The sequence below is a fragment of the Patella vulgata genome, chromosome 6, assembly GCF_932274485.2.
Source record: "Patella vulgata chromosome 6, xgPatVulg1.2, whole genome shotgun sequence".
Lineage (NCBI taxonomy): Eukaryota > Metazoa > Mollusca > Gastropoda > Patellidae > Patella > Patella vulgata.
In genome coordinates this window covers 42,240,854-42,268,578 of record NC_065884.2, presented here as the reverse complement: position 1 = coordinate 42,268,578, position 27,725 = coordinate 42,240,854, and the positions used below count along the sequence as shown (strand labels likewise).

The following is a 27,725-nucleotide window of genomic DNA, read 5'->3' as shown; positions in this document are numbered from 1 at the left end:
TTTTTTTACAGCGCCACATAATAGGTGTGTTTTATAAATGTTATTTAAAAATATTAATACAATAATAAAGACATTATAGTAAATACGAACCAAACTACACCTGGAAAACATTAATAAAAATCTATGTCAGTTGTTTTATTTCTTAATGACAAAATTTTGTATGGACAAACATAAATTGGAAATATAGAAACTACCATATGGGAATTACAAATGTGTATTTTATGCGACCAATGCCTCGTTTATCAGTCATCTAAAACAAATTAATGGTCAATATACAATTTTCATGTCAGCATTAATGTCATTTATCGTAATTATAACGGATAAATGGTCGTCATTATCTGCTTTTCGATCTTCTTAAATAGGAAATCGTTAAAATTCATTCAAAAAGGCATAGAAATAAAATATATTTCGCATTTGAAAAATATATTGCCACACCTGTTTTGAATGATGAAAAGCACTTAAATAATTAACTTTTTGTTTTTATTTTTTTTAAAGAGGACTTTGTTCTATTTCGTTAGTTAGTGTAAGAATAAATGCTTGTAAAGGTCTCTTGTGTCAGAATGTCAATAGAAAATAACAGGGCTGTCGGTAATTTTTCACAGTTGATTAGCAGCACTGCTAATCAAAAAGTCCAATTTCGCCAAATTTGATTAGCAAATTTAAAAATTGATTAGCAGTTTTTCAGTTTCAACATAAAACACCTAAATAACAAGAAATTACTTTAATTCATAACAAATATGATGATTAGATTTCATTCTTAGATTTTTTTTAGCACTGCCACATGTAGTTGTGACAGTTTGTGAATGTGAATGTCTGAAGCCAAATCTTGGGAGTGACTTCCGAAGCCCTACTCATTTTAATTGTTATTTCTTTGTTACGTTAGAAATCTTCTTTAGAAAACAATTTCGTCAGCTTTTTATGGTGTATTACTATTTTGGTTCAATCGCGCGCACCTTTATTATTACTAACTAGACACACGCGATATGAACAATAATATTTTACGGGAATTCTTACTTTGATTTATCATGTTACAATACGTTAAGATGTATTTATTTTTACAAATTTTATTTACAATACGCGGGCATACACTGGATTTATTTCTTTCAAAATGTTTTCTTATATAATTACTTGAAATTGACATGTCCCGCAACGTGAGTGGTACTACTTGATTCCCTATTTCCGGTTTAATAGTCGCTATTCATAGAGTTATGTCCCTTTATTATATACATGTAGTATAATGAATTGTGTCTGGGTAGTTCGAGAAGAAAATGTCACACGGAGAATTCAGTTTTGTTTATAAAATTTTATTCGGCATTTTATACACGTTGAAAGTGGATTATCCTTGTGTCAATATCCAAAATGACAGGCATATTAATGATTCGCAGTTACTGCGAATCAAAAACGTTAGATTTTAATTTTTGATTAGCAACGGACAAAATATGTATCGCAAATTGCGCTGCGATACTGGTTGTCGGCAGCCGTGGAAAATAATCATCTTCTTTATTTAAATTTAACAAAAATAAGGGATTAAAACTACAAACCGTGGGTTATATGCTATTTTAACCTGAACGTTTGTGGATAGTTGTTGTTCTGGCCTTGGCTAACTATCGAAGAGAAAAAGGATGGCGGCGTGAAGTCAATAGACATTGACGGCCATGACTTCCATTAGGATTAAACGTTCCACTGTTTGACCAATATGCTCTTTGGTTAGACTAAGTTAATGGAATATTGTGCCTTTGTTGATTAACGATGGTAACTCTTTTTCATTGGTAATAATGTTAATGTGGACAAGAGACGTACACATAATGAAGTTGTCGTTTCTTTTTTCTGTTCATTGCCCGTTTCAATTTACTTCTACTCACAGGAGCTTTGTGAATTGGGGCGTTGCAGATTTTTTTTCTGGGATTTTAATTCAGAGCATTTAATTCATAATTTTGTTGACAGTAGTCCGCAATATCTGACCTTTGGTATGTCTATGATAACTTTTTATGACAAATGCCGACCAAGAGTCAGACACGTGAAGCGACATCACGGGATTCAACGCCGCTAAGCAGTGTATTTATTGGAATTAAATTGTTCACAAATGGCGAAATGTAAACACGATGAGGCTAAGTGTAACATTGAAAACGTTCGGAAGCGTACAGGGGTCAATAGAGCGAAAGATATTATGACATTAATATGGTAATATGTCTGCATATTGTGATTGCAACAATCACAATATGCAGACATATTACCATATTAATGTCATATTCGAAAGACAGTTTTTGTCTTTTTAGGGTGAAAACATTTCAACAATTACAATATATCGCGATATCTTTCTTGATATTGACCCATATACGCTTCCATAAACACCTGAATAAAAGTCCTTTACATATTTATATCATCTAAAATAGAGTCGAAATATTCCCAGTAAACACAGCTTATTTTTACCAATGGTCGCTTGCATGTTTATATGTGGAAGAGCGGGCTGTACTATATACAGAAAAAAAACTCCGAAAAAACTCCGAAAAGTATCGAAAAAATCCGAAAAAACACCGAGAAAACCTTTTTGATACTAATTACCGAAAAAATCCGAAAAAACCTAGACACCGAAAAAACCCCCAAAAAACCCTTAGGCCACACATAAAAATTAGGTGGATCATGGGTCAGTCTAGGCCACGCATAAAATATAAATCGTGGGGAACTCTAGCTCACGCATGAAAATGGTTGACACTCATAAATATAGTGGGACACCCTAAATCAGTCTCATAAAAAAAAGCTGGTAAAATTGTAGATGCGATAATTAAAAGTGCGTGAGTCGCACGAAATTTACTCACATAAAAAGATTTTAATGTAATAATTACGTATTTATGCATTGACTAAATGCATTTATATATATTGTAAAGAAGTGTTCACTAAATAGACCATCAATGGTGGACTGGTTCACAAATACCATCAGTGGACACAGACCATCAGTGTTGGACTGGGACACACAGACCATCCGTGTCGGACAGGGATACACAGACCATCAGTGATGGACTATGACATAATAGACAATCAAAGGTGGACTGGTCCACACAAATCTTGAAAGGCTGACTGGGACATACAGTACTTCAGTGGTGGACTGGGCCACAGATCATCAATTGTTGACTAGGACACACCTCTGATGGTATGTGTCCTAGTCCACCAGTGATGCAATGTGGCCCAGTCCACATACCATCAGAGGTGGGATGGGTCACAGTACATCATTGGTGGACTGGGCCACAGACCATCATTGGTGGACTGGGTCACAGATCATCAATGTTGGACTGGGTCACAGATCATCAATGGTGGACTGGGAAAGAAAGGCCATCATTGATTGATTGGTCCACACAATAGACCATCATTTGTGGATTGGTCCACATAATATACATCAGTTGTGAACTGGTCCACACAATAGACCATGAGTGGTGGACTGGGCCACAGACAATCAATAGTGGACTGGGAGACAGACCATCACTGGTGGACTGGGACACACAGACCATCAGTGGTGGACTGCGACACATACCATCGTGGTGGGGAGTCACGTTGGCTCAGTGGGTAAGACGTTGGCTCGCTAACCTAGAGGTCGCGTATTCGACCCCCACAATGGCCGAGAAAGTATATCGGCATGTCAGTGGTGCAGAACAGAGAGCCTGCCAAGGGATAATGTATAGTCATTGGAATGGGACGAATAACCGGGGTCCGTGTCCGGGCAAAATTTTCATCGTAGCACACTGAATGGTTTATGCCCGTCTTCAATAGCCCAGTCGGGACAGAACAATAGGACGTTAAACCCCATTTCAGTTCATATATTTCCATCGGTGGTAGACTGAACACATACTACTATCAGTGATGGCCTGGGTTACAGAGCATCATTGGGGGACTGGACTACATGCCATCAGTGGTGAACTGGAATACACATACCACCCGGACACACATACCACATTCCACAGGATTTCCGAATAATTTTGAAAGAGTGTTTTGGTATGTGGTGTTTTTTATCACAAGAGTTCTACAAGATATTGGACTGATATTTGAAGTTGTTTAGATTCATCATTCAAACGTGATTTGTTAAAAAAAAAAACCCCGAAGATTCTCGAATTCAGTATTCGTTCCAGAGCAAAGTATGAAATGTTGATGTAACCTTGATAAAGGGAGCAGATCATATTTTGAGACATTTAAAAACACATGTCCAAATGGTTATATCCTCAAAAATCAAACATTGTCAGACTTCCATTGTTGATGTATGAAATTTTTATGGTAAGCCTTATCATATCTCTTCAAAAAAAGTAGGGGATATTGAAATGCAAATAATTATGAAGGTTGTGATATGATAAATAGTCATGGACACTTGACATGCTTTGAGAGTATGTTCACAGATCCAGCATAACCAATGAGATGCACATGCAACACGCAATAGCGCCATACATGTGGGAGGGGTTCATTGTCAAATTTGACACTTCAAGGAAGGGTTGATGAAAACTGCCGCGTGCTGGTTTATCCTATCCATGTTTGCTTTCCAATCGGTTCTTGCATAAGATTTACTGTTTAACGTATCTTTGCTTTTGTGTGATACATTTAACTTGCATGCCACGACGAATTGGTGGACCAATTACTCATTATTAAGACAAACATAAAAAACCGTCCATTTTCACTTTTGACAGTGTATCTCTTTGCGAGTGAAATGGGGCCGTCAGATAAGCCGCCCATATGAACTGTTTATGTTCATGTGTAGGCAATTGGCCTGTTATTAACATACACTGGTTACCTCTAATAAAAACAACAGTGCATTTCCGCAATTTTGTATTGTTTCTGAATATCCCTACTTTTTTTTAAAAAAAAAAGTATATAATGTTAATATAAGCTCTAAATATTGTCTGTCTGTTGGATTTTCTTCAAACCCTGAACCACTCTACTATATGCCTGTATGATTCATTCCAGAAGATATTGGAATTGGACATAGAAAACAACACAATTGTTTTTAAATTTCTTCTCAGACCCCCTATATGCCGATGCGGTAACACATTCCACAAGATTTTCGACTTGTGGAATGTATTTATTTTTATAAGTCCAATATCTTGTGGAACTCTTGTGCTGAAAAGTTCCACACAAATGCCCTCAAACCTTGCCATAAAGTGGAATGAAACCAAAATGTGCATGTATATACAGGGAATGCAGTCCTGATCCCTTGTACAGATTTTTCTGCATGTAGGGTATGGCCTTTTACCAAAAGGAGACTGAAACTTATTTGATGAACTTTAAGGCTGCTCCGACTTTCCTCTCCTTTTGTTTGCGGCATATCGACAGTCGATTGAATGCTGAACATAAAAAAATAAAAGATCAAAAGCCGTCAAAGAATGCTTACAACCAGCATTGGGATGTCTTATAGCTAGTTTATTAAGAAAATGCCGTACTGAATGGTGTAAACGGGAGAAGTTGCGGCTTGAAAAAAACTTAACCCAAGGCCTACCCATAATGCCCCACTATTTTTATAAGTGGCCTAGCCTGTCCCATGACCCTCCTAACAATTGTATGTGTGGCCTAGGTTTTTTTCGGTAATTAGTGTTGCTTTTCGGTATTTAGTGTTTTTCGTATGTAGAAAAATGGTCGAATTGTTTTCTTTTTTCTGTATATAGCACAATCGGAAGGACGTATTGGCCAGTTAGTCACATTGGGAGTAGTACTAATATTTCAATCGATAAAATCGTTCTTTAACCAGTGGTATAATTATCTTAACGGGCAAGCAACTTGTTGGGTGTTGTTAGGTGCCTATTAAATGGATCTATCTATAGTTTTTACTGCTTTTCAATCTGAAATCCTACATTAACCTCTATGTATGTGACAGCAACCAATTTCTTGTGGAGTAAGTTAAATTTTATGTCATCTTCGAAATCGACGGCCCGCGTTTTGTTAAAACTAGATTTTCATACTTGGGGGCCGCCATTTTGACAAGTAACAAGATCAGCAGCCCTGAACCGCGATTTCGACAGCATCGCTAGTTGCCTAAAATTTGCTCGCTGTTTCAAAAAGGGGAAAAATTTGCCAGTTTTGAAAAGGATAAATAATATCGAGTATTTCCTCAAAGATTATTGCAACCTACACAGTGGAAATTTGTTGTACACAAATATATCGTAAAATTATTGTCTACGTTTCTGAAATTTGGCAAACGCTTCAAATTTCTTGGATTAGGTATTTACAAAATATATAACTCATCAGCGGCTTATTTATTGGAATTAATATTGTGCACGATCAGAAATCTAACACAAGCAATATCACGATATGATAAACCATATTAAACTGCGAAAAACAAAACACCCCCCCCCCCCCCAAACCAAAAAAACCCAACCTTATATTATGTGAATTATTTTAACATTTGTTTTAAAAAAAATTGTTTCCTACTTTTAGAGATTTAAAACCCGAGTTGGTTTCTTTTCATTCGATGATTTGAAAGATTAGTTTGCTTTTAAATCCTATTATCAACTCCTAAATTCCACGTAAACATGTTATTTGCGTTACAAAGTTGGATTTCTTGACAATCACAGAAAACTATTAACTAATTCGACAATTTTCTCCTTGCGTGACAAAAATAATTTGCACAAGAGCTTTTGATTTTTAGCGTGAGATAAACAGTAATTTCAAATAACATTGACGTGAAATTTGTAGTTTATATCGTTGGAAACTTGATCTCGAACCCAACAGCAGCAATTGCTTGTAAAATATGATTAAAAATGTATTAAATAGGCATTCACATCTCAGTATATCTTTTAACCGTGATCAAATTCATGAGATTGTAAGTCACAATCTGATTTAAAGAACCAGTTTGAAGCACCAAATGTATAACTATTATGGATATTGAACAAAATTACACCAGCTATAGATAAAACGAGAAGAGTCGAGAACAGCTATTATCTCTTAATTAATACACTGATTTATGTAGTACGCGAGTTGAGTCTCACACCTTGGTTCGTGTAATACGATCGTCACAATGATATCGATATGTAAAAACACAACAGCCATAATTTATAATTTAGGCCTGAAATGTTATCTAAATTAATAATTAGACATTAATTATCTTATCCACCAGACTATAATCAACTCTCGATAGCACCGTTAGCCTACGATATTTAGTTGATTTGAATACATTTTGTGATGGATAATTTAACGTAAAAAATGGATAATCGAGACATTTCTTTTTATTATCGTACCAACGTTAGTAATGACGATAGAGGCTAGGCTAAAATTAAAATCGCTAATAACTCGATTCAGAGTGAAGCAATTTGTCTGAAATTTCAGCATATACTGTTTTCAGTATCTATTTTCTTACTATTGAAACATGTAGAAGCAAATCGGTGTTGTTTTTATATTTTATACTATAATATATGTAGCACCATCGTTCTTCTGTCAGACGCGGAGAGCGGGGAACCCAATCCGGTCGCCACATCCTACGTACGACCCATGCATCTTTTCTTACGACATATCTTAGTAGCCTTGTGATCGTCTTTAATTTGTCTCTGGTTGTCTTTGCTTTCCCCTTCACGTTGTGTATTTACTTCTTGCTGTTTTTTCAGTTAGTTGAGACGTTTGTCTTTCCAGTAATAAGAATGCAACAGTTCGTTTTTATATTTTATATATCATAGCCGGATACATAGATACACGCATAGTATAGATTACAATACTAAAGTCATTCTCAAATCCTAGACAGCCAGACTCGCTGGGCGAGTCTGTTGATAGAAATTTCTATATCTTTTCCCTTCCAGAATCTGTCTTCTGTCTGACGAATTCTCACAAGTATGATAGTTTTGTAGCTTTGGGTTTTGGACCTTCAATTATCTAATTGGTCAAATGTGATGTAAATAATTAGAGAGATTGGTTAATTGAGCCAAATGACGTCAAAACCCACCCTTATATGGTTAGTGGAAATTTACTGGAGAAATTTCCCACAACATATCTGTTATCAACCTAGAATTGAATGTTTACCACATTATGACTCTTTTATAAGTAACAATATGCCACTCATTAGCTAACTTGATTTAAGTATATATAATATGTGAATCTAATAATTTGCCAAAGATATTAATTAATTCAATGCTACTAATTTAAAGAGCACAAATCCTACAAATGTCTTACATTCGTCCCTTTCTTTAAGATGTTTTGCTCGATATTAGACAAAAGATCCCTTGAATCCATTACAATAACGACACCAACATCTGTAGAATTATATAAGTATTCATACATGTAGCAGAAATCTCGAAAATTGATATTTTTACCCCCTCCCCTCCTGTAAAATTTATGCGAAATGAACAGGTAGGGGACTTATAAAAACGTCCATGTACTAAACCATATAATTATTCATGCAACATGCACATATATATGATTACTATATGATTAACATACAATATTACATATGATCACAATCTGCGTCAATCTGTTCCAAGAATATAAGTATCAATGAAAACACAAATAAAAATCAAATGTCAAAAATTGCATGCAAAAGCTCTCCAAAATTTCATCACTGTAGTTCAAAGTCCTATGAAATTTCACTTTAACCTAAACACAGGAAACACAAATTGTTCTTTTATAAATCTTCATGTGTCCTAATTTCAAAACACTATAACACATCACTTAACATTTATTAATTTCAGGTTGCACTTTAAATTCTGTCTCAGGAAATCTCAATTTGGTAAATTGGTCAACCATTTCTTCTTCTTGGATTTCAGCTACCATAGCGTCAAGTTGAAACCTTCTTTTTTTCTCTTCTAAGTATGATTGGTGTGAGACAGAATACAAATTTTACCGATCAATCAAACATGTCATTGCCATCAGACCAAGAACTAACTATTCCTAATTTTATTATTAACTCTTACTTTTAATTAAAATTAAACTTCATTTAATTATTAATAAACTTTGATGTGTCACTAATTATAAATCTCCAAACTAACTTTGACCTCTTGACCTTAACTCAGTAATGGACAATTTTATAATTGCGTTTTCCTTTTAGAATTTCGCCAAAACAATTACATTATTATTTTACATTTCACCATCAGTAATGTGACCCTTTTTGACCTAATCATATTAATCTACCATTTGGTATGTCGTTTTTTACAAACACTATCCAACATTACATAAACATTCCTACCAGACTGACACTGACACAAGCTGAGCTCAAACTTATGACACTACCAGACGATAATTTATTTAGAATAGAAATATGTCCAAGGAAATGGTTGCGCACCCATTCACTCGGAACACAGTCTATATTTATATAAACATGGCATTCCTAGCTTTTAATTACCATATAATTTCATTCAACTCATCACTGAAATCAAGTGACTTTCACACACGTCAAATTTAGAACCGTTTGTTTATAATAACCAGACATCATGTCAAATTACACATTCTTAATCACTTCGCGTTAAATTTAAAGCAAAATTTAATTAATGACAAAATAGCCTTTATCAAATATGTATTTAACGTTTATATTACGATTCTAAAGCAAAATTTAATTACGCAAAATTATATACGGACAAAATTTACCGTATATCCCACACTTTTCTAAAAACTTATTCTCACCTTAACCTCGTAATAAACTCGTATTAATCTCACAATTGAACGAGCCGTTAATTTTAAGTTTTTTTCCAGGAAAACTATACCTACATCCCTAGATTTAACCACATGGGATTTTAACATAATCTAACTTTTTATTCAAAAGTTAAATTACCATAATTTTGAAACTAAGGGTCTCAAAATTACATTAGGTCTACTTAGCTGAACACATGGACGACACAAAAACACAAAATCCAATTCAACCTTTTATTCAAAAGATAAATTACCTAAATTAGTCAAACTCGACTAAAACCATAATTCTGAAACTTGGACTAGAGTCTCAAAATTATATTAGCTGTGCTTAGTTAAACACATGGGCGACACAAAAACACACATTTTAACGAATCAAAGTAGAAACATACCAACTCTATCCTTAGCTCTGCCATCTTCTCACTTTGATCCGGAGACAACATTAATTCATTACTTTATTCCCTATTCCGTTTCCTTATTATTATTCCTACCCCCCACTTTTTTTTTATTTTTATTACTCAAATTTACGATACTTACTACAGGTCATGTTAACCTGATAATATACATACCTGTATTCTCTATACAGTTGCATTTTAATCATTTTAATTTGTAACTTGATTTTAATCTTACTTTAATATTATTTGATCTGTTTAACTGCTGAACATATCCAATTTTTCCGAAAAAGATGTATTTACCCAATTTTGCGAATATTCCCAACAAAAATTTCCTTCCACCAATATTTTTCTTCACCAGATTTCTTTTTTCTACATTGAACACACACACACGCACACACACACACACATATATATATATATATATATATATATATATATATTTCGATGTCGATGTGTTCAATGGTTAACTGTCACTCAAGGGGATTATAGTCGTCATCAATACGCCAACTGTCACCCGGAGGTAAAGCAGATTGTCTGTTTCATCAAATCGCCGACTTAATCCTAAAATCTAAAACCAATAAGAATCAAACAACTCTAAAGAAGGGGGAAGGGTCATGCAAAACCCCAAATAAAGACCAATCCATAAACATTACACCAGTATATTCATGTATATTCCGCAACAATCTACTCCAAGATACTTCCACCTACAGACATCTAGAAAAAAAGAAAATGGTAAACTAGAAGATATAAGAGACCAAGAACAGATCACCAAATACCAATTCCACCAATGAGACTTTGTTTTCTAGTATCTCACTAAGCTTTTCTCTCCGTTAGGTAATACCTCTGCTTTATCCATAGTCGATCCGCTAATGTTTTGTGAAAAGATAATAGATTGTAGATTACGATGTGGTAGACCACTTCACCAACGTGCCCAGAGGTGAAGCCACAGATAGCCTACGATCACGAATCAACAATCTTGAACTACCGCTGGACATCAATCTGTCAACAGAGAATGTGGTTAGGTTAGTCAGCATTATTAACTCAAACTACTTCAACTGGTGAGGCGAAATTAATAAAAAGATCCGTGGCCTACCTATGGCACCCCTCATAACCACTCAGCACATAAGTCTACGTAACATAATTTCAAGAAGTTGCCCTACAGTTGTCACTTATATCAACTGTAGGTTGGTTTCGTTAAGTAGACGATACTTTCGCTATTTTGAAAGAAAAATATCCAGAATTTCTAATTGGCCACCAGCGCTTGAGAATTAAGTTCACCATGGAGACAGAAGCTGACCAATGACTCCCATTCTTGGAGGTCTGTAGAGAACATAGCACTATCAAAACCAGCGTCTGTCACATATCAGCCCATAACGACAAGTATAAGCTAGAAATGGATTCTCCCCCAATCAAGTTACGTGATAAACAAGGCTAATACAAATAGATTCTCACGGCCTCAGGTAGTTTTCTTCCGGTTAAAATGTTTGAGAGCAAACATTTGATAGATAAATTAATTTGAATATATTTTTAGTCCAAATATATCAAATCACACAGTCTGTACGCGGTAGGGTATCTTTAAAAGATTATACATGTATATTAAATAACTATATATAATTTTATTTGAGCTTCAACCACTGTGTACATTAGTTGTGTTATTGGCTTAATGTGACATTACTATTGCCCTATGCTGCCCACCGTCTTCATTGGCCCAGTCTGTACAGAAAAGTTAGAATTAAACACCATTTCATTTCTATTGTTAACCCTAATCAATTACCGACTATTTTGTACACAAGGTAAAATCTACAAGTGACTTTGTATTGTAAGAATATGGATAACTCATTGTATCACTATAATACCCTTTATTTACTATAATTTGTGCTTAAGAAATGATAAACATCGTTCTATATGTGATTATATTCTATATAAATAATTGTTTTATTGTACTCAAATGCTAACTGCCATCCAAGAATTATAGTCAATAAGGCTTTCTTCATTTGCTGCACTATACGGAAAACTGTGCCAAATCCCGATTAGTATTAAAGCATTTCGCCTTTTTATAAGATTAAACATGTTTTCTTTGATATGATTAACAAGGCGTCTTTGATCAGACATTTACATCTATGATCAAAGTATTAATTTCAAATTTATCAAAATTATCGTCAGGTCAGGTGGTATATCTTAATATTCCATTGCAAGAACTGACACTTCTGTTCGTAGTGGAACGTTCTAAAAATCAATGAACATGCAAAAATGGAAAGTCATGATGTCTGCCCTTGTTATTTGTTGGTAAATATGTATTGGTATAATATTGGTTAGATAAATATAAGTTTAGCCCTGTTCTATGGAGTACCACAGCATCAGTACATTTATTTATGTAGTTATTTATTATTCTAAGAAACAACAGACAGTTGGGTCGCGACGCATATAATAATGTAATATGAATGTATAGAAACTGATTTACATTCAATCATTTCTGTTTTTACTGTAATTTCTAATCAGTTATGTTCAGCGAAATACGCCAAAAGTCTCAATCGAATTGAAATCGCTAGCATCTGGTAATTCCAGTCTACACCGATAGTATTTATTGCACATGCTCTCCAGATAAGAATATGTCGTCACCGTTTGACATGACTAGTGGAATATGTCTATCCTCATTCTTCGAGTCCCCTGTTACAAATGGCGCTGAAACTTAAAATATATCGTTATGTCCCACATATCTCAGTCCATTTCAATATTCGCGCATTTCAGACTATAGCTTCCTGGATTATCGCCCCTGATTGTACGAAAAACCGCTTGTTCTATAGTGGTATACAAATGAGAATCTTCTAATAAATTGAAATTAATTAGATTGCATATTTTATGGGACAGCCGTGCAAATGATTTAAGTTTAATTGTTTTTAAATAATCATTCAATGTCACTTGGATTAATCATGTTCAACTTGCTTTTCAGCACACTGATCAGCAGTGAATATTCGCTAGGCCGCTACAATCACTGATAAGGAAAACATCAATGCGACTTAATGAGTCTGAAATATTAACTTTTTTCCACCGACAAATTAAATTCTAAAATATTTTTTTTTAGGTATTAGAAAAATAAATAAAGACGTTTGACGTATTTTTAGGTAAAAATTATTTCCTATTTAGTGTAAATGGGTATTAAAATGACTAAAATGCAGCATTCTGCCCGAAGCAGTAACGTCTTATGTAAACAATGCTCGTGCCATTCAGCCAATGATTGATGCCGCGTGCTGTGACGGCACGTGTTAAAGCCAGTCATCTTTTACAGAGATATTAGAGGAGACTCGTAATTCGGTGAAACAGACTGGCTTTTCAGGTCTACAAAATAAACTAAAACTAATCCGCAATGAAGAATACGTTTCATACATTGTACTGGACCACGAGCCAAAATTATACAGGGATCTTCACGGAGTTAAAACTCCAGTATTCTTCATTGCGGATTAGTTGTAGTTTTTTTTGTAGACCAGAAAACCAAGCAGGACATGACTTGTCCAAAGTGACACTGAATGAAGCATATTTTGTAATTAACCCATTTTGTTAAAGATGTATTGCATTGGAATAATATGAGGACCAAATGAAATGTATCCAGTCTTACCTTAATGGAGAGACAATTTATTCTCAACCAACCATTCCATAACCAAGCAGTCTGAACAAGACATTTGAAAGGTTTCGCTGAGTTTTTGAGAAATATATTTATGATTTTTATCGGAAAATAAAGTGGTACTGTCATCAGCATAAGGTAGGAGATTACAATCATATCATAAATCATTAACATGACAAAGGTCCAAAATACTACCCTGCTGAACACCGCATGTCACATTTGACGAATCGGAAAGGGAGTCACCCAGTACCCAACATTACTATTTGTTTCCTGATGGCCAGCTATTATCAGAACCAGTCAGTCGATCTTAATCAATGATTTCAATTTATTACATAAAATCTTATGATCAACCGAGTCCAATGCTGTTTCGTAAGTCTAAAAGTGTCATGCCTGTAGAATGTCCTGTAACATTTTGATCGTTTAAGTGAATTAAATGAATTAAACAAGTTTAGTGTCGGTAGAGTAGGTAGCATCCCCGGAATCTTGATTGATGCTCATTGAACAAATTATTTTTCTTAACTTACCAAGTACATTCAAGAGAAATGGCATATATTATGCTGTTCGAAAATGTACGATACGATTTTCAAACAAAAGCCAATCACACCATTTAGAAGAGAGAGAACTAACTGCATTTCCAAAGCGAATTAAAGGATACTAATAATAAAAATGCAGATAATAAACACAACAGACAGTAAACGGTTAGAATACAGTAGACATTAATCTCGAAAAAATAATTGAGCTTTTCAAGATTGATTCTGCTGATAGTGACACAATGATGCCATTAGGAAAGTTTTCAAACAACTACTCATTGACTTATCAGCCAATGAAATCGCTGCAATTTACAGAATGGCGTCCTTTACGGTAAAGACATAATCAGATTTGAGACCCGAGAAAATGAAGTGTTTAGTGCATTTAGGAAAAGTTTTGAGTTTCACTGAAAAAATCTGCGATAAAGTGGTTTCATACGCAAAGAGGGGATTAAAACTGTGATATTTGAAGGTAAACAAAACGTCTCCTTTTGATTGTTGTTATTATTTCTTTGTCAAGTTACCCAAATAAGTCTGGATGATGTTTTATTAAGCAGTGGCAGTTTTAAAAATAGATGTATAAAAGTATTTTGAATTAATTGCTTTACATGTAAAGATGTTCTAGGTTTTATTTCGTCGAAAAGTTACCCAAGAAAGTCTGCATGATGTTTAATTCTGGACTGACAGTTAATAAGATGTATTAAAGTATTTTTAATACGTTGCTTTACATGTAAACTACTTGTTACACTGTATCATAATGTCAAAAATTATTATAAGCATGTTTACATCATGTTCATGTAAGCCCTGTTATAACATTAATTTTGTATTTATCTTAGGTAGCCTAGATGATGCAAAACAAATATTTACGGCTATAAAGTAATTATTATCGTTTATAAGAATAACGTTATGCTTAGTTTGTGTGAAACCGAAAAGTCTTAAATGTTACCGTTCTTGTCTTTTGGGGTATGGTATTAGCAAATGGCATAATATTTGGGAAATTGCAGGCAAAGAGGTAAAGTTACACTAAACGATGTCATTGAATACAACTATGACAACACTTTTGACTAGAAACGCCCGACTGTGCCATCGCCTGCTTGGTCCATGCGCGGGCGTATATTAAGAGTAAAATTAGTTAGCTTTTGTGAAAAATGGAGAATATACATTATTAGACATACATTACATATACATTTTTAAAAATAAAATCCGTTACAAGGAAGCATTTATAAGGTAAAAGTAGGGATAATAAAAGATAGATAATTTAATAAATAAATCGCCAGAGATACCGGAGACAATGTGGGAAAATTGCACAAAAGACAAAAAATAACAAAAAGAAAAAAAAAATCCGAACATACTCAAACATGCTACACTGGAACAGGTGCAATACATTGACAAAATTTGAAGTATACATGGTATCTAACAAAATAAAAAATATTCTTTAATTTAGTATTTGATTAATGAAGTTCAGAACACGATAAAAACACAATATAACATGGACGCATGTAATATCTGCAGCCTATGCTGTTACCATTTGTCAGACTATAGTAGAATGTTTGCTCTTTGAATTAATAATAATAATTATATTATATCTTTAACTAATTATTGGTTTCACATTATAGAGAATATTTACTATATAAAGATATTAAAATAGTCCATGTGACAGACCTCAGGTTTTGGAGTATCATTACCAATTTGATGAAGAAATTCAACCATGATTTTCACTTAGCCTGGTGCCCGAAGTGTTCAAATTTGGTTGATGGTCTTTCGGGTCACTTTGCTAAATGCCATCTTTAAAAATGGCCGCTGTTATTTCATTGCAATTGAGAGCGTCAGATAAACCTTCATAACTCCTCAACAGATTGCCTATTGATATGGAATATGGCTCAAATTGTTCGCATTCAAATTCTACATCTGCTGTTATATCATACAGGTTGGTGAGAGAATCATCTATTTTCCAAATCAACAGATTATTCTGAAAAAAAAGCAACGTTTTTGGCAATTTTTTTCTTCAATATTTATTTTATAAATTTACTATCAAATCATGTTCAGAGTAAATTTAGCCAAATTATGTATGTGGTCTTCTTAGGTTATTCATTTGGCAAAAATAAATCTCGGTACAGCTGCGGTGGCTGCAAACTCAACAGGAGTCTTGAGTAGACTGTCAAATTTAAAATGTTGAACGTCGGCGAGGCAGGGTACTAACCTAGTGAACGTTTAGCTAGGGGTGTCACAATCGGAATGATATTTGGAGACGGGTTGTTTCTGAGTCAAAATATGTCACTGAAGACGATTTTGATACTATGTCACTTCTTGACGTCATTTTCTTGTTAGGATGGATGAGTATCACGCACGGTAAGGCTTGTGATATATCATATATAGTCATATATAAGGTTTTCGTAATCATTGAACTTAAAATTGATCTCTAAAATTGTCTTCCCAAAATCCAAGATAGCGGAAATTCAAAATGGCAGTCAAAATTTTACTAAAATGGTCGATGCTTCGGCTAATCGTCATTTTACTGTTTGATATGCCTTGCAATGTGCCATTTAAGGGTTTTCGGTGTCACTGACCTGAAATACAACCTCTAAAAATCCAAGATGGTGGCAAGATTTTCCCTAAAATGGAGGATTTTTCAGATAATCGCCATTTTTTCTGTTTTGTATGGCTTGTAATATGTCCTTTATCAGGTTTTCAGGATCACTAAACTTGAATATTACATCAAGAATAGATTTTGGATATCGTAGATGATTGTTTAAGAACAAAACGGAACAATTGCCAATCTTTCTCTAGGCTTGGTTTATTATCCAAAAAAAGTGTAGTAAATTTTTGGGGGAGGATGGAATTAATTGTACTTGATATCACAGATCAGAAAACAAGATTTAATATTATTCCAGCAAAACGGAGTGGAATTTTAATATACCTTTGCAAATATATCTAGTTGTTAAGGATTTACCTATTGTCAGGTCAAAATACAGTTTAACCTGTAATGGATAATTTTCAAGAGTTTGCCAGGCGCAGCATTGTTTTGGGCCATAATTGGAATTAACTGACTGATCATTTTCCTACTTCCATCCCTATTCAGTTGGATTCATTCCATTTGCCATCTCTGTCCATACTATAATTTAAGAGTACACGCGTTGGCTATGAAATCGTGTTGCAGGTGAATAGCCACCTTCATTGACCTAGTTAGAACAGTAGGACGTTAACCCGACAAGTTGAAATTGCAAAAAGGCCGCAAAAATGGACATTAATCAAGTAGATTGTATCTACCAGAGATTAAACTGTAAGAATTTCTATATTAATTAGAATAATTAAAGGCTGAATTATAACGAAAGGTTATTCTAGCTGCTTGCATAGACTTAACGCCGCTTTAACCTTTCCATATCTCTTTAATCTCAGACTTCTCAAAACACACATCCACTCGTCTTTATAGTTAATAACATGAAGAAAACCAGATCATCTTTTTCTGACGCTAGAGGTTAGTGTTATATCCAATTTATGAAATGAATATAATGTGCAGCAAAGACTGATAAACAAATAGAAATGTGGTCAGTTCGTCAATAAACATGGTCGTTACTGCAAACAATTTGTTTCATAAATGATGGTGTTATTAGCACTGACCAAAACACCAAATCCTTAATAACGACAAAGGTATAGTTATAGCCCCCGATAAAGTTATAGTTATAGCCCCCGCCTCAACCCAGTGAGCCCTTAACACAAGACAGGTCAAAATGCGTCGGTGTTTAATTATTATATGATTTCAGGTTTCTTTTTTAAATCCTCTTCAGTATTATTTTTCGTTTCAATGTCTACTTAGCTAAAAGGAAATCACATCAACCGTCCGGGCCAATGACCAACATTGCCAATTAACACCTGGACAAACTGAAAAAACCTTCATGGCCATCAAGACGGGCTAAATCTTGGGAAATGAGCCTCCACGCACTGATAAAAAAAATCTTAAAATTAAATAAGCCTTAAAACGTTACATATTCCAAACTAAATGATGAGACTAACTGGTTTGAAAACCGAACCTTATGTTTAATATATTCCCACGCCATGTACGTACAGCCACGTCACCATTAATAACTTTAAGCTCTTACCTGGTGATCTAAACACTAAGATACAGTCATCCACCACCCAATTGATATGGAGGGGTTGGATGGCTGAATGGTTAGCGTGTGCACGCTGTATCATAAAGTCTGTCATTGAGTCAACTGGCATGGTTTCAAATCCCCGGTTGTACGTGACAAGGAGTAGGGTCGCCTGTCCAACCTCGTGGGTTTTCTCCGGTTTCCTCCCACTGCTAAAGATCCCTACGCGCAAGCGAATTATTGAAATAAAATTAAAAACCATATGTTAGTCCCGAAATGACCTAGTTTGTGTCGAGTGGACGTTAAACTCCATTTCTCTCTCTCTCTCTCCAATTTATATGTCCATTACGTCACCTCTGCTCAGACACTGAGACAGAATCCCGTTTTTAATTGAATGTCAAATGTATTTCGAAATGTATAATGATACAGTCATCCCCCACCCCACTTTTTGTCCATTATGTCCCCTCTGTTCTGACATTGAGACAGAATCCCGTTTTTTAATTGAATGTCCAATGTATTTCGAAATGTATAATGAAATGCATTAGACAAATGTGAATGTCTATAATATGTCTTCAAAAGAGAAAGTTATTAGTATTTTGTCCAGTGATATCAACCCCAATATAATATGCAATTATATATTTGACATGTTTTAAAGGAGATGACGATTTTTAAAAGTTATGTGAGTTTATTTCATAATGTGATATGTTTTGTTTAATATTCATCTGTATTTTAGAATTATATAGATATATCTAGTGGCTTATAGGCCACTATGTTCTTTGGGGGTTGGATTTCCGAATGGTTAGCACGTGCGCGCTATATCATAAGGTCTGTCATTGAGTCAGCTGGCATGGTTTCGAACCTCGTGGGTTTTCTCCGGGTCCTCCGGTTTCCCCCCACTGCTAAAGACCCCTATACGCAAGCGAATTATTGAAATAAAAAATTCAACCATGTGTTAGTCCCTAAATGCCTTAGTTTGTGTCGAGTGGACATTAATCGCCATTTCTCTCTTTCTCTGCGTGGTTCTTTTAAATTAAGTTTTTAACTGAATAATATAAATGTACTTATTTTTCTGTAAACAAAATTTATTCATAAGTGAATGGGACTGTCGTGGTTTATAACCCCATGTTTATTTTCCTGTTGGCATCATATGTTTTGTTTTGTCGTATACCCTTCTCATGTTTGGACAACTTATACTTTATTTTCAATGTGGCCATCGAAGGGTCAATTCTTTTAATTTGTGTGGGAGGATCCACCATATGATATTAAACATAACACTAAAAGTATTTGCTGACAAAGTATGTTAATTTTTATAGAACGCAAAGAATTAATAATCGAAGTAATTAATGGAAGAATATTGATTATAGCTCACAAACTAACGTACAACCTGAGTGTGCTTGCGCTTTATCTAACACAGTTTCGTGCAATGTTTTTTCACTCTTTCGTAAACCTAATTTATCAAGTTTCATAATTACAGTATGAACACCGGGGTTTCTGCACATTGTTGAAATTAGACGTTTGTTTCTTATTTGTAAAAACCAGCGGCTGCCAGGCAGGATACGTCCACATTTAGCAAGAGATGGATAGAGAACAAGCCAAAACAAAAAGCGATTTTTCGTACAATCAAGGGCCATAATTCCGGAAGTTACGATCGGATATGCGCGATCTTTGAGTTATAGAAATATATTTCAAGTTCCGTCAAAATCAGATCAAAATTGTGACTTCTAGAGGTTCCACAACCTTGATATACCATATATTTACACTATTTGCGTACGAGAGGCGGCCATTTTGTCCGGCAATTTTGGTCTGATTTTCATGCAAGTGGAACTCAGACGTCATTAGTGTGAACGGTGAAATATTCAAGCGTTCTTTTCAATCGGATAAAAATTGTGACCTCTAGCAAGCTAAAAACGCGATCTTTCGTACAATCAAGGGCCATAATTCAAGAAGTTACAATCTGATATGCGCGAATATCAAACGGGACCAAGATCTTTGGGTTATAAACAAGTATTTCAAATTTCATCAAAATCGAATTAAAATTGTTGCCTCTAGAGGGTCCACAACCTTAATATACAATATTTTTACAATGTTTGCGTACGAGGGGCGGCCATTTTGTCTAATAGTTTTGGTCCGCTTTTCACGAAATTCGAACTTAAGCGTCATTACAGTATGACAGTGATATATTCAAACGTTTTTGGTTTTTTTTAAATCGGAGAATAACGGTGACCTCTAGAGGGACCACAAGCTAAAAACGCGATTTTTCGTACAATCAGAGGCCATAATTCAGGAAGTCACGATCCGATATGCGCAAATATCGAAAGGAGCCAAGATCTTTGGGTTATAAAAATGTATTTCAAGTTTCATCAAAATCAGATAAAAATTGTGACCTCTAGAGTGTCCACGAGCTAAAAACGTGATTTTTCGTACAATCAGGGGCCATAATCCATGAAGTTATGGTCCGATATATGCAAATATCGAAAGGAACAGATATCTTTGGGAGATAGATCTATATTGTAAGTTTCGTCAAAATCGAATATAAATTGTGACCTGTAGAGTGTCCACAAACAAATTATGGACGGACGGATAGGGACGACGACAATATACGTCCACATGAAAATGTGGGCGTATAAAAAGCAACAAAACATTGCATGCAATTTTAAAATCTTTCTTTCGGAATAAGAGATAACTGGGCGAAGAATCTCTACTTAACACAGGCTTTACGATGACGAACATACTATTATTACCCAGTAATCGGTTTGGTTCACTCCGTAAATTTTGTTCCGTAATTTCTTTGGATTCGCCAATAAAAAGCAGAGTTATTTCCGAATGTTCACTTTTTCTTCGGTATATATCGGATGGTCCGCTGAAAATTATTAAACTTTACGGCAATTACAGGGCCCAATTCGTTTAATGATTTCTGTACACATGTTACATTGACTAGAGTATTACTGCGAACATTTCCAAGCCTACTCCATCTCCTGTGGTTGTGCCAATGATCGGATTATGAAACTGTCATCATTCTGGAATATGTTTTATATTTTTAAAGGGAATAAAGTTGGTTATTGTGAAAATTCCGGTACAATATTTGTTATTTGTATTGCATATCAGTTATTATGTTATATATTTTATTGTGCTTATTATGAAATAGAATAATCTCCAAACAACAAACACCAGTTGGGTTCCCAAATGTGAACTTGACGTAGTTGGTGTTTAAAACAAAACACAAAACAAGATATATATGGATATAACTACTTCTTTGTTATTAAATATCTATACGTTTCGTAACACTTGCCGGTCACGTTTCAAGTTCATGACAAATATACATCTAGTCAGCCTATTTATACATATTTTAGCTCACACCAAGCTGATTAATAATAAGAAGAAACCTTTAAAATAATTATAAGCAACCATAATAACAATAATAAGGCCCTGCGAGACAAAAAGATAACAGATAATTAGACAGTAGCATAGCAATAACAATAATATAATCAGTACCTGATAGTCCTACCACAATGCGACTTACTCCTGGGACATTCACTAATGAACAATCTACCATAGGGCTTGCTTGAAATAAAGTAACTTCTGCTTTTCTTTTCTCAGTTTTATTTTTAGTTTTTAGAAAAAAAAATAAGGCTATGCCTTTAATAGCAACACCTTTTTTTTATAGACTGTCCGGTTATATAGCTAATCACACCTACACATACATATGTAGGCTACAGCGATTGTCGGAATATTGTTCAAACTGGTAAAGTATCGATATTATTGCTACTAAAATAACCAACAATATGAGGTGGTTTCGTTTTTGAAGGCTCTCTAACATTTCGTGAAGCACTTACAAAACCGCATACTGTGACATCCAATTTGACAAATACCCCAACCCCACCCAGAACATATTCCCTATGTTAAAAACAATGCAAACGTGGTCGTGTTTCTTTGCCGCATGGATAGCGGTAGTGATGATATTCGGTTGGCTAGAGATTTTCACATACCCAAGCATCAATTGATGGATTTTCTAATCGTTTAGTTGTGACGTTACACGTCTATAGTGTGAGACACGCTAAATCAATAGATTGGATTTTCCTCTCATATTCCCCAGTCCCTAAAGACCAGATAGTCAGCATACATAAACAAAAGAATTGTAATCTATTGTCGCAACACATAGATACTCGAGAGTTTATTTATTTATTAATTCATGACTCTTTTTATTCGCTAATGCTTCATATGTTTTTCTCTGAACAATTGAACATTATCAGCATCACGAACCTGTATATTTATCAAAGAATTTTGTTCCTATACTACATTTGAGTCATTGCCATGGACGTTGCCACCGGAAATGGTACGTTTGTTGTTTGTTTTTTTTTGCAATCACAAACACAAAACAACCTTTTTAATAAAGATCAAGGACTACCTATTATATAAAATGTAGCATTATATTGGTGGTTACGATTGATTTTTATTCATTACACTTTTCTAAAAGAAAGTTTGTGATTTTATTGTTTATTTGTTGTTGATTGTGATGTTAATGTTGATATTTGCCATACCTAATAACTATCCGATAACTTTAAGAGATTTCCTTAAACTCATTACAACTTTTCGTTTTGATTTTTCAGATAAAAACAAACTAATGATGTTAAACTATCTTATTTTCAGGTTTTCCCTAGCGTCAGACGCGGTTTATACGTGTGAAATCTGAGACGACGATAATGAAGACACTTGAGGACATGATATTGTAGATGGATGTCAAGATTTAGGCGTTGATTAACTTCATTCATGACAAATTTAATTCCAGTTTTGAAAGACGAGTAATATATTTTTCGAGTCACAAATAAAAGTCCGGAATTTGCCCCGAAATAGGCTTATGCCAATCAACCAATGCTGATTGAATCGGTTCTAACTTTGAAACTGGAAGGATTGTATAACCGTGTATATTAAGGGACTGTCAATAATTAAACAGACAAGCGACATTGCATGCTGATAAACCGGTCTATCAATGTGATCAGTATTTCCATTAAGTAAACCAAAGCGATGGGCCTTGTAAGCTAATATTATAAGAAACCTTAGATTGACAACTTAAAGAACAGATTCAGATTAAACGAACGATAAAGACAGGACTAGATATTATTAAATATCTTAACCTTCTGGCATTTCCAATTGAAGGATAGATTGATAAGCTTAGTTTCTGGGTATTTTCAAAGAGATCATTTGAGTAAATAAGCGCCTACATCCTGCATGATGGCGAAAATGTGCTCCAAAAGTCTTTACGCTTTTTTGTGGACGTTATTTGAATGTGTTTTTTTCTCCGGTGTGGTAATCGGATGGTCGTGGTTTATAGTGCTATTCCGGATGGACGGATATTTTATCAATATGTGTAATACTACGAATATGACGCTTCCGTTTAATAAGCAGTTGTTTAATGACGTACCTATAATTTTGGACGTTAGTCAACCTAAAACTGAAAAGGCCGTTGTACCAGTCCGCAAGAAATGTAGAAAGAAACATCGAGGTAAACGTGATGAAAATAGGAATACATCACGAATTGGTACTTTTGGTGACCTAACAACTGTCGGATGGGTGACTGAAAGTAATACGGCGGTTGAAGAAGAAACGTTTATGGGTTGTTTTGAACAAACAGATCAATTACGGATTTTATTTGGGATTGTGTTTATTATACGAGATTTAATGACCTTACCATTGGGTATATTTTTTGATAAGTATGGTACGACACGGACCCGACTTCTTACCGTGTAAGTATTGCATTTTGCTATTTAAACATTGAATTGTAGAGTAGTATATAATACATAATTATGTGACTTTAACTAGGCCATTTTTTCTGTCAACATATAGGGTTATAATTCAACGCATTAGTTTTTGCTTTCGGGATCCTCGTCTATTTTTTTAAAACCCCTCAAAGCCACTATTTAGTCACCTTGATGAGAACTTGGACATGTTTTGGAAGATACAGTGATAGACAATGTATCTGTGTTACTGGTAATCAACAACCAAATACCTGCAGTGTTCATGTTATACGATGTATAACAACAATTAGTAGCAGGCATCAATGCCTGGTTATAGTAAATTTAGTTCATTTATAAACTACAACCAAAGTTGTTTTAAGAATTATACTTTCAAAGTATGAATGATGCAAGTTTGAAAACAAATTTCATAAAATTTCATAAAGATATCTTGAATAATTTCTGACATGTACGCCGTAAAAGTAATTACACATAAAAAAAACTAAGTTTGATGTGTTACATAATAACACAAAGATTATTCAGCAGCGATTTTTTGAAGTAGCATGTGTCACACTTATTTAAATAGATATTAATGGAGACTGAAGAAATAGGCACAAAGTTTAAAGTCAAAATATTTTTTGGTTGATTATTGAGCGATGTTTATGTTAAAAGAAAATACCTTTTGACAAATTAGAGGAAAGTTCAAGGGCCAGGATATTTACAGACAGTTGTGGGGTTGTTACTTGATTGGCCGTTTGTTGATCAATATAGATTATTGAATTTATGTTACAAAATAATACTCGAATTAGTTATATTTTAGTCTGTTTTTAATTTGTTATATTTTTAGTCTGTTTTTAATTGGTTATTTCTTAGTCTGTTTTTAATTAGTTATATTTTAGTTTGTTTTTAATTAGAGTAGTGAGATTGTTCCAAAAATTATAGCCACTCCCTGGGGTAATAAGACAGCTCTATGTAATGATAGCAAAAAAAAACCTGTCAGTACGATTTCAAAATCAGAGAGGCATTTTAATCAAACCATTCTAGAAAACGACTTACTAAATGGATCAAAGCAATATTTTGTGAACAGTATGTTGACACATTAGTGATTAATTCATCACCATTCCAAGACATTATGAGGAGATTTAGATTCTGTACACAGTCTATACATTAGTATCTGGTGTGTCCACCGCGAGTATCAATAACAGCAGCACGACGTCTGTACATGGAGTAGACCAGACGATTGATGAACGCCATTGACACCAGGAACCACACCCTCAGAAAAGCCTGGCGCAATCCATCGGCTGTGTTTGGTCTCGGTAAGACGTTATTAAGTCTCCTCTGAATTCCATCCCAAAGATGTTTAGACTAAGGGCTGTAGAAAGTCCCGAGTAACTCTGGCGGTGTTGGGCACGGACGTTGTCATGCTGGAAAACGTTGTTTCGATGGCGTGAGAAATGTTGTATGACGTGGTGTCTGAGAGCTTGATCGATGTAGCGCACTGCTGTGATGCCGTCTCCTCTCCCTGGACCAAGATTCTGGAACACCACAGGATCCACTCTCTGGTTCAGGCCGATTCCACCCAAAACCATTATGCTTGGACCTCCCCAGGAGTCTCGTTCCATGACACATTGATCAGAATAACGCTGGCCACGTCGACGTCATAGTCTGGTACTGACATCTGCAGTTGATACGCAATACTGACTCTCATCTGTGAACAGAACAGTTCTCCATTGCCTGGGTCACCAGTTCTGGTGTTGTTGGGCAAACTGTAGACGCCCACGTCGATGGTGAGGGGTGAGGATCGGTCCACGGTAAGGTCCACGGCAATGGATGTTCTCTCTGGTGAAACGTCCGCGCACTGTAGCGGTACTGATGGGTCCTCCGTGTGTTCCCACTGTCTGACGTGGTGTCTCAGATGCCTGTGTGAAAGGATTGCCCAACATGGCGGTCTTGTCGCCTTGTGGCAACCCTTGGTCTACCAATTCTGGGGCCATCATCCGTGGTGTTGGTGACCCGAAAGCGTTGCTGAAGCCCGTAGATGGTCCGAACATTGACCTGGAAGTGATTGGCAACGGATTGGGCAGTGTAGCCAGCGTCGAGTCTTTCAAGCGTCTGGTTCCTCTTAGCTGTCGTGATTCGTGGCATGCTGCTGACGTTGTAGTGTGAATGATTCAACCAGGTATGGGGGTGCATTTTATAAGACTGGTCCCGGTGAACAGCACGTGCAGCATGAGTTACATGGAAATCATGGAGAACACATTACCATATCTATAATTCTTATCAAGAAGAAAGCTATAAGTAAACATTGTAGACAGGTTATTGGCTTGTTAAAAGCAACATAAATGGGTTTCTTAATTTTGTTGAGAAGTTGTTATCAACCAAACTAATAGAAATCATGTTGCGCGTTGTTTCGTATAAAAGTACAACTTGTAGCAATGCGAAGTAGTACAAACTGCACCAAACTTGTTAGCTTACCATCATCGCCCCTGTGTTATTTTCTTAAATATCAAGTAGTTTGCAATGCCCAAAGTGACTGATAGAAAATCGACTACTTCACGCAACGAAACAAGTTAGAAGATAATTTTAATATGTGTATGCCTGTATACATTTATACATTCATCAATGCAATTTGACAAATCTGTTTTGGACAAGGTAAAGTGACAAAAATTGTCACAACACCTGAAATGGGGGATCCTAAAAAAAACATTCACAACACCATTAGTGACTTTATTTTGATGTCTAAACGTGATACTGAACAATAAAAAAATGGAAGAAAATCAAAATTAATGACTTTGGAAAATATGAAGCAAATATACCATTCAGCACTGAGCAGTTACATGGTAAACAACTCAACATGGGGAATCACACAGTCTCACAGATACCTGAATATATACACTACAATCATCAAGACTTCAAATTTTGAAAATTATCTTTGTTTTAGAACACCACATCCATATAATCAAACTTTTTTTTTAAATATCCTCCATTTTTTCAAGGGACTACTTTCAAACTTTTTGTATGGAGTACCATCATAAACATCATTTTGATTAAATGTTTCAGGTCTGTATGGAAAATAGTTAATACTGATCACAATTTCCTTGACACTGTTTTTGTTTTCAGCAATTTTTATAATGAATACACATTGCTAACATTTGTATGACTTCTTAATTCACCCCTCGAAACTTTGTGTCTGGAAGCATAAAGATGCACTGACAATTAAACATTGGACATATTTACTAAGTTTTACAGTAACATATTCTGTTATAAATTTTCTTCAATATCTATTCACACCCAACACATTGTTTAATTTTTGATTGTACTCCATAGAAAAGAATTTGTCCCACAAAAAGGATATCTAGGTAACAAATTCTATATCAAACCATCAAAATGATTATTATTCTAACATAAATGAATAATAATCTATCCAAAATTTAGAAACGAGCCTTTTTGCTCACAGTTACCAACACCTGACAACGGTAACCATGATAGCTTAGATTTAAACAGTTCTGTTTTCACAATTTATAGAATGGTCCATATGAATAATGTTGATATTACAAATGTGACAGTTCTTGCAAATGAAGCGCAGTAGTCTATAATATTACGATTTACCACCTGATGTAGTGATAATTGTGATAATAGTCAAAAAGTATTCACTGCATTTTTATTTACCTTTCTGTGTCGAATTACCGCTCAACGGAAGTGTTGCTCGCATCAATGAGTTCATTTTTTTTAATATTATCAAATCCCGTAAATGACACCTTATTTGTATTTTGATATGAATTAATCGTATTCCG

The 27,725-nt window shown here is 34.9% G+C and overlaps 1 protein-coding gene across 1 annotated transcript in view; it reads left to right on the top strand.

Annotated features, from left to right (window-relative positions):
• LOC126823274 (equilibrative nucleobase transporter 1) overlaps positions 1-27,725 on the top strand; it is a 72,503-nt gene that overhangs the window by 4,530 nt on the left and 40,248 nt on the right. The window contains exon 2 of the mRNA XM_050552007.2: positions 22,850-23,943. Within this exon, the coding sequence (XP_050407964.1) occupies positions 23,429-23,943 (515 nt within the window). The 5' untranslated portion in view covers positions 22,850-23,428. The remainder of the gene's footprint in view (positions 1-22,849; positions 23,944-27,725) is intronic.